We start from the raw sequence: 8,574 nt of genomic DNA, 5'->3' as shown, positions 1-8,574 counted from the left end.
AAAACACGGATTCTCGGAGCACAAGTATAGCTCAAATATATTTAGACTTTTTCTAAGTATAAGTCAAGTATACTTAAATGTCATTTTAAGTATATTTCTGAAAAGTACACAAAGCCCATTTCTGAGAAGTACATAAAAAGTAGACTAAAAGTATACTTTCCTATTTTATAGTTTAAAAGAAGTATACTAATAGCACACTTGAATAAACTTCTTTTTCATAAGGGGTCTTTCAAATGATGTCCATTTTTTAGTTAATTCAAACATTAAATGCCGTTTTGGCGCTCTTTGATGTGGCGTGACAGATCGCTGTATAGCAGCGCGATCATCCCTTCCTCTTTACTACTAGTTTTAACGCGAAATATACATGAATGGTCGTCTCGTGTAATCGCTAAATCAGTGTTTCAACCACAGAAAGACGTTATTAAAACGGCTTGTAAACAAATGTCACGTAGCATTTAATTTACCTCAGGCAAGTCCTCAGTGTCTACAACTCGAGAAATTAAGTCCAGAGAAGAGCATTTCGCGAAATATTAGACTATATACTCGTTATATTTTACTTTACCTGTTAGTGATGTCTTACTTATTTAATGTATGTTTAAATAAATCTATTATGAAACAAGTTATGACAGCTGTGTAAATGATATTATTAAAACAAAACTAATAGACATTTTAAGAGGTTAATTTAAAAACTGCTTTATGTGCAATTTACATTTTTGCATAAAAGTTTTTAAGTCGAGTCTTGATTATTATAATTAAAAATAAATAGTAATCATATTAAAGTTTAGGCTCTGTTGTTAATTGTAACCTCATAGCAGGCTAATGTAAAAGGGCTCAATATAGTTTAGAGCATAAGCTAATTTTAAGTATAATTTGATTTATTTAAATAAAGAGCAATTTGTTCAGTAAACCACTGTTTTAATAATAATAATAATAATAATGTTTAGTCCCCCCCCACCATAAAATTCCTCAACTATACCATTAGCTTGCATGTGAAATATTATATTTTCATGAAAAAAATCACTTAAATGATTATCTAAATTTGATTTAAGTTGTTTCTGGATATTGATCTAGGTGTTAGGTGTAGAATTCTGCCATCTGCTGGTTAGAAAAAAACTTATAGAAATTACAGTTTTAAAAAAAAAAAAAAAAGAATTGTAATGATCATATATATCCAGCAGAGGCCCATAGAGAAATCCACTCATTTTTCTGGAAGTGGCTAACTGCTCCTCTCACAACTTTTCTGATATATATGTTGTAAATATATGTTGAAACATTATAAAATACATTAAAAACAGTATTTTTCTCAAAGGATAAAATTTGTTTTTTGTTGTTTGAAGTATTTTGAAGTGCCCACTTTTGCAATAATGCCACATAAATTTGCAGAAATGCCACACAAGTTGTCACTAAAACTTGATTGCAGGCACATATTTTTTTCAATCTAAAAAGTAAAATTAAAACAATTTTATTTTACTTAAATGTAAATAAAAACCACACACACAAACTGCAATAAGCAGATATGAATGGTGTGTGTGTGTGTGTGTGTGTGTGTGTGTGTGAGTGAGTGAATATGCTCGTTCCACATTGCATTTGTGTTCTAGTATCAGGCCTTCGTTTTTTTTGTGCAGACATTTTCAGATTTATGCAAGATTTATTGATTTTATTTGCCATTTTCTATAAAAATGCTCTCTGATGCAGTCACACGTGTGTGTGTGTGTGTGTGTGTGCATGTCTTTTCTACATTGCATTTGTGCTCTAGTACCAGGCCTTCATTTCTGTGTGGAAATTTTCAGATTTATTGATTTTTTTTTTTCTTTTTTTTTTCGCATTTCCCATTCAGTTCAGTGTGGGGTCGTATTGACCCCAAATACCAGATTAGTAAAAATAAATAAATCAATAAATAACATGCCTTCAGAACAACCGAGTCAAGCTCAGTTTATTTTTTTTTATTTTTGAATATAGATAGAAAATGTAGAAAAGTCACAACATCTTATTCCACTGAGATGAAGGGAACCATTATTTGGTTGTAAAAAAAAAAAAAAGTTTTCCACAATATTCTTTTGACGTTAGTTTTTGAAGAAAGAAATCATTGGTATCAAAAGTGGTGAGCTGATGGGATTGTGTGCAATCCAGACTTTAAACTGAATGTCAACTTCTGCAGGAAACAAGCGGAAAGTGCGTCTCTATCAGTTCCTCCTGGACCTCCTGCAGGACGGAGACATGCGGGACTGCATCTGGTGGGTGGACCGAGAGCGAGGCGTCTTTCAGTTCTCCTCCAAACACAAGGAGACCCTCGCCGGCCGCTGGGGCCAGCAGAAGGGCAACCGCAAGAGAATGACCTACCAGAAGATGGCCAGGGCCCTGCGCAACTACAGCAAGACCGGCGAATAGCATTTTTACAGTCTTTTACCGTTAAATTCACAGTCATTTTTTTAGTGTAGCAACACAGATCCTTAAGAGATTCAAGACTCAAGGCATATAATTCACAAGGAGCGTGTTTGAAAATATATTTAAAACGTATTTCTATCTGAATAAATAATTTTACTGACCCCACACTTTTGAGCGGTCCAAAGACAGCCATTCAAAAAGTTTATATATGAATAGATATTATTATTATTATAGCCATCATTTTGGTAGACGTCAGAAAAACAGTTAATGAAGTGAAAGGTGGAAAAGATTTTAAGGGCCTTATAACAATTCTGCTAGTTTTTGTCTATTTACACGTTAATTACATACTTAAAAATATTAATTAGGCAAGTACAGCATGAGACAAGCATGCAAACTGGAAATATGCAAAACTTATAACAATGCAACTGATAACTCGCATATCTGTTTTTGTTTGTGCAAGTATACAAACTTGTCAGATTTCTACTACGAATTATGCTTCAAATTACTTTATTTAAAAATAAATAAATAATAAAAAATGGCAGACCATGATATAAGACAATCCAAAAAGCTGCTTTTCTAGTAATCACAAGAATTAATGTCTCATCTACTGATGTTGCTCTATGCTGCCACCTAGGGGACCATCACAACATGCCTCGCATACAAAAACAATAGATGATTCTCAGAACTTGTGATTTCATTGCTCTTTAGGGCTTTTCCAAAGTTATTTTCATCATTCAAAACATTGTTTCAATTGTTATCTTGAAGGATTTGGTTTCGGTTTTTAACAGGGAAATAAATGATGGGCTGATAAAAAAAAAAAAATAAGAGAGCAAAACAGAAACCAGAGAAATTATAGTACGGTCTTTTGATTTGTGTATGCAGAGTTAAATAGAAACTGAAGTATGCAATTTACAGGACAAAGCTACTAAAGCAACAGAAAGTACACATCACAGACTGCACAGAAACGTGTGCAACTTTTGTCAAATTTATTATCACATTGTTTTTGCTCAGTTCTTAAGTTAACAGGAAAACAGTAAGTTGTCTGAAAACAGTAAAACTTCAAAAAAAACTAGATGTACGTAACAGAGGCTTGTGCTGTAGAATTGAGCATCATGGTTAAAACAGAGGCATAAGAAAATATCACATGTGCGGTATCAGTGTGTCCTGCTAAAAAAAAGGACATAGGTGTATTATGCACCAGAAATACTAAAATTCAACATAATCCGTTTACTTCCCTTACAATGCTCACACACCGGCAACAAGCAACAAACCACCCACTAACGTCTTCATAAGTATAGAATAATTATCTTTAGACAGATACAAATATTATCAATCACCAGAGATTGAAAATAAGATAGATTAACGCTTTCATATCTGCATTAGGTTATTAAATGCACCATATTTACTGTAATACACATTCCAACTGTTGTTCATTGTGCCGTTATTTACCATGATGGAGCGGAGACCCCTGGCTCCTGTCTTCCGTTCCAGTGCAAAACGGGCGATTGCCCTTAATGCATCTGGAGTTACATTCAGCTCACACTGGAATGAAAATCACAAAACCAGAAGATGAACAACTAGACTTACTACTGATCTAGCAAGAGCCACTAAAGGTGTATAAAACATGGGTTACATCGATGTCAGTTGGTGTGGTTCGGGGGTGTCAAATCCTGCTCCTGAAGGGCCACTTGTCCTAGTTTAGCTCCAACCCTAATTAAACACACCTGAACCAGGTAATAAAGGTCGTCAGAATCACTATAAACTTTCAAGCAAGTGTGTTGGAGCAGTTTGGAGAAAACACTGTAGGACATTGGCCATCCAGAAGCAGGATTTGGACACCCCTGGTGTACATGCAGCATGATATACATACATTATCCATACTGAGGAGGGCCTGATATTGAGGGACCACTGCATTACGAGGCTCTGTAAGGATCTGCACCAGCATCTCCTCGTCCAGACTGTGCAGTGGCACCACCACAGGCAAACGGCCTACAAACTCTGGGATCATGCCGAACTCGATGAGGTCCCGTGCTTCAACGTTCCGCAGGAGCCGGTCCTTTTCCTCAATCGCTGCCATTGCATCCACTTCATTCCCTGAGCTGTTGGCCAGATCTGCAGCTGCTGCAGCTCGACGCCCCTTTCCCAGGTTAGAGGGCGTCCCAAAACCAAGATACTGTAGGGGACATCAAGAAAGTATAACACACTGTAATCAGGCAAACGTTAGAGGACCTGTAAATAATTATATTATACTGTAGAAAAAATAACCTTTTCATTTTTCCTACGGCTGATGACCCTGTCCAGCCCGTTGAAAGCACCCGATGCCACAAACAAAATGTTGGTTGTATCCACTTGCACTGTCTCTCCTCTCAACTTCCTGCTGTTCTTCTCTGGAACATTAATGATTGTTCCCTCAAGCAATTTCAGCAAACCCTGAACAGACACACAGGAACATCAACATCCATCAATTACACGATGCAAAAAAATTAAATTCTGCTGGAGCTTTCTGTTCTGCTACTCTGTTTAATCTATTACTCATTGTTGGTTTGTGTCCTGCTCCACAGGTTGATTCTTAATGATTTTCTCAGAAGCGAGGATACCTAAGACACAACAGCTAGCCACTGGGGTACCTCAAGGTTCGCTTCTTGGTCCGCTTCTCTTTTTGATATAAAAAATACAGCTTGTACCATTAAGAAACAGTTTTCCTACCTTTTAAGTTTGTCTATAACAATTCAACAGAATATCATTATTCAGCCGGGCATGACAGTAACAACACCAGCTAGGTCAGCTATGAACCCGTGGGATAGTGTTTGATTATCAGCTGATTGTCACAGACTGCTTACTTGACTACCTGGTCATGCAGATTAGTACGCTTGAACATCAAGATTAGACCCTTCCTGTCCTTTTTACCTGTCGTATAGGTGCATGTCATTTCAAACGCAGATTGCCGCAATGCTCTGTTGGTCAGCCATCTGGCATGTGAAATTAAACTTCAATAAATGATTCAAAATGCTACGGTGTATCTGGTCTTCAATGAACCCACACACTTCTCAGTCTCACTGCACTGTGTGCTATTAATTGTCCACATTGCCTGGATCTGACGATCAAGAGAGTGCAGTAGCCTTTATTACTGATCCTTTTTTATGTTATTTTTCATATTAAAACCAATGATTTACAGTGTTTTCTAACCATGCATAATGTAACAAGTTTCCAGAGATAAGTAATTTGTCTGTCCACACTAAAAGTTTTTAGGGTCAGTACATGTACTCCAAACATTGTAAAGTTGATTGCTGGACCATTTCTATGATTTTTTTTTTTTTTTTTTTAAATAATTACCTCTATGTATCAGTATTGGGGAAAAAAAAAACTTTTTAATTTTCCTTGGTTTAACCACAGTCTTTGTAAAAAAAATTTGTTAAACATGTTTATGGAAAACTCAATATCTCGGCTTAAGAGTTCCTTGGAACAAAACCAATGTCACAAGCACATTTCAAGGTTAAACACAGTCAAGCAACTTCCACTGGACTATTTGAGATCGATTAACCCTTTAAGCTACAGTTATGTGTAAGAGAAATTATGGCCAACTGGCCAACACAATTTCCTGTTGTTGTGCTCGCAGCTCCTTAGATTTACACAGATGGACACAATGTGATTTATTCAACTAATATCTCATTTAAAAAACTGCTTCACAGTTGCACAAATTTGTGCATTACTTGCATATCATTACTTGTAAATAAATTATATTAATATCTATTCAACAATTCTGGCTGTGGGTTCAGGCAGTAGCTCTGATAAGAGATTTACAGCAGTGTGATGTAGTTTAGTAGGCCAGTAACTCTGTGTATTGGCAGTGACAGAATCATAGAGCTTTGGGAGAGATGAATGTGGCTGAAATATAATCCCAGACCTGCTGAACTCCTTCGCCCCCAACATCTCTCAGCTGATGAATTCCAGGCACACTGCCAATCTTATCCACCTCATCCAGGAACACAATGCCTGCAAGAGAATGACAAATTAATGACAAATCACAGACGTCCAAATGGAAAGGGTTCATTTTTAAAAATAGTAAGTTAACTTTGAAAGAGGAATCAAAATGTTTCAGTGAAATGTTCAAAGGTCACGCATGGAGGCGTTTTTATATCAGTCAGCTTCTGTTCCTTGTAAAGAAGGAAATATTATGACATTGCTTATTAAATGAAAATATTACACATAGGTGGGGCGGCATTGTTTTAGTGTGCTTGCTTCATAGGAATGCAGAACATATTTGTACAAAGTTACAGAATTAGTTCATCTACAGTAGAATGTGTGTGTTTTTTTCCTAAGACGAAATGTTTGAAATTCTGAAGTCTGAGAGTCTGACCTTGCTGGGCTTTCTCGACTGAATAGTTAGCGTCCTGCAGAAGTTTGGCAATAACAGACTCAATGTCCTCGCCGACATAGCCCGCCTGCGTCAGGGTGGTACAATCGCAGATGACGAAGGGCACATCCAAGCATTTAGCCAGAGTCTGGGCTAGCAGGGTTTTACCTATGAATGTCAACAATATCATGTCAAAAGATTTCAAAATATACATCAAAATGATCAAATATTAACATTTCATTAAGTTGAATTTAGTTCAGACTTCGCACAAACTATTTTGTACTGATAATAACAATAGTTTTGTGGTTTTCTCTCATAAAGATTAGAGTATGATCACCTTCTTGCTGTTCTGTCTTTAATAAAAGTGAATAAATATAAACAAACAAACAAACAAACAAACAAACAAACAAATAAATAAATAAATAAATAAAAGTGCTAAAATATCCTAAAAGGATTAATTGCACAAAAAAATTGCTGGGTAATATTTCTACCAAAAATCAAAATGAAAATAATAAGATATAACAGGGCTCTAGACTGCGACCAAAATGGTCGCATCTCCGACAATTTTTTGAGAATGTGCGAGTTAAAATTTGACGTGGTCACATTTTGAGTGCATGCTCCGCGCTGCTCCAAAGCGTCTGCTCCATACAGCAAACGTTGCAGAGCCGCAGCACATTGTAGCAGGAGTCAGATTTCACTGATCACGTGAAGAGAGCTTAAGGTGTACAGCCTGGTTTATACTCGCCGAGTCAGCACGAGCGCGAAGGAGCGCGCGGCAAAAATGACGCAAATAATGAGGAAATGATGGCAGACGGAGGATTTGGTTTTCACACTAAAGTAAAATAAAAGACCGCTTCATAAACCAGAGAAGGTGAACATGTTGGTATTCTTGTGGAAAAAAACAAAACATGCAAATCCTGTCACCGACAGCCATTTTAGTTTTATCTTTGTTTTTGTTTTAAAAAGCTTGTCATCTTTGCGGTTTACCTCACGTTATGCTATGGAGGCTTTCTTTAATTTTTTTTATTTACTTGATTCCTCAGTGTTTGCTAAACATTCTGTAATTTATTGATGGTGTATTCAATTCAATTCAATTCAAGTTTATTTGTATAGAGCTTTTCACAATCAATAAGCTCATAATTTGCTGCTTATTAATAAGTTTCAAGTTTATTTTATTTGTATAGCGCTTTTTACAATACAAATCGTTGCAAAGCAATTTTACAAAAAATTAAGTTTCTACAATATTTAGTAGTAGCTTATCAATATATATATATATATATATATATATAATACAGCATGTGGTGTATGCCATGCCTCGTCTTATTCATTCTTGTTAATAACCGTTATGTAAGCTAGTTTGTCATTATAGCCTACTGTTTTATTGTTGTTGTGCTATTTAATTAAGAATAATAATGAATCCATCTTTTGTTTTGGTCTTAAAAAGTGAAAGGTGTATAGATATAAGCAAAACAGACAATTATCTTTTTTTGTAAAACGTGACAAGATCGCAAATTTGAAAGTGAAAGTGCACGAAGCCTGGCTTATAACACAGCAAAAGAGGAACTCCTGTTCACAAAATATAAAATCACAAATAATACTGATGAAAAAGGGTTGAATGTTAACACTTTCGTTACCATATAACTATAAACTATGATAAAAGTTCATCAGCATGCATTGATTAATTCCAATGTTGTATCAAAAAAGAAAGAAAAAAAATTGCGACCAAATTATGTGCTTGTGCGACCAACTGAGAAAGTTAGTCGCAAAAGAGCGACCAGTGGAAAGAATGAGTCTGAAGCCCTGTATAGCCTAAACATGGCCTGTAAGCTATGCGG

General features: G+C 35.9%; 2 protein-coding genes across 2 annotated transcripts in view; one reads left to right on the top strand and one right to left on the bottom strand.

Annotated features, from left to right (window-relative positions):
- Positions 1-2,388, top strand: part of LOC107752467 (transcription factor PU.1-like) — a 7,602-nt gene extending 5,214 nt beyond the window's left edge. The window contains exon 5 of the mRNA XM_016568446.1: positions 2,159-2,388. Within this exon, the coding sequence (XP_016423932.1) occupies positions 2,159-2,388 (230 nt within the window). The remainder of the gene's footprint in view (positions 1-2,158) is intronic.
- Positions 2,389-3,753: 1,365 nt separating this feature from the next.
- LOC107752479 (ATP-dependent Clp protease ATP-binding subunit clpX-like, mitochondrial) overlaps positions 3,754-8,574 on the bottom strand; it is a 13,543-nt gene continuing 8,722 nt past the window's right edge. Inside the window, exons 9-13 of the mRNA XM_016568462.1 lie at positions 6,743-6,907; positions 6,290-6,378; positions 4,651-4,815; positions 4,256-4,558; positions 3,754-3,927 (exon numbers count right to left, since the gene is read on the bottom strand). Coding sequence (XP_016423948.1) covers positions 3,754-3,927; positions 4,256-4,558; positions 4,651-4,815; positions 6,290-6,378; positions 6,743-6,907 — 896 coding nt within the window. The remainder of the gene's footprint in view (positions 3,928-4,255; positions 4,559-4,650; positions 4,816-6,289; positions 6,379-6,742; positions 6,908-8,574) is intronic.

This window comes from Sinocyclocheilus rhinocerous, unplaced genomic scaffold (genome assembly GCF_001515625.1).
Source record: "Sinocyclocheilus rhinocerous isolate Xijiao unplaced genomic scaffold, SAMN03320098_v1.1 scaffold921, whole genome shotgun sequence".
NCBI classification, from domain to species: Eukaryota; Metazoa; Chordata; class Actinopteri; order Cypriniformes; family Cyprinidae; genus Sinocyclocheilus; species Sinocyclocheilus rhinocerous.
Note: the sequence above shows the minus strand (reverse complement) of the source record. Positions and strands in the feature narration are given on the sequence as shown.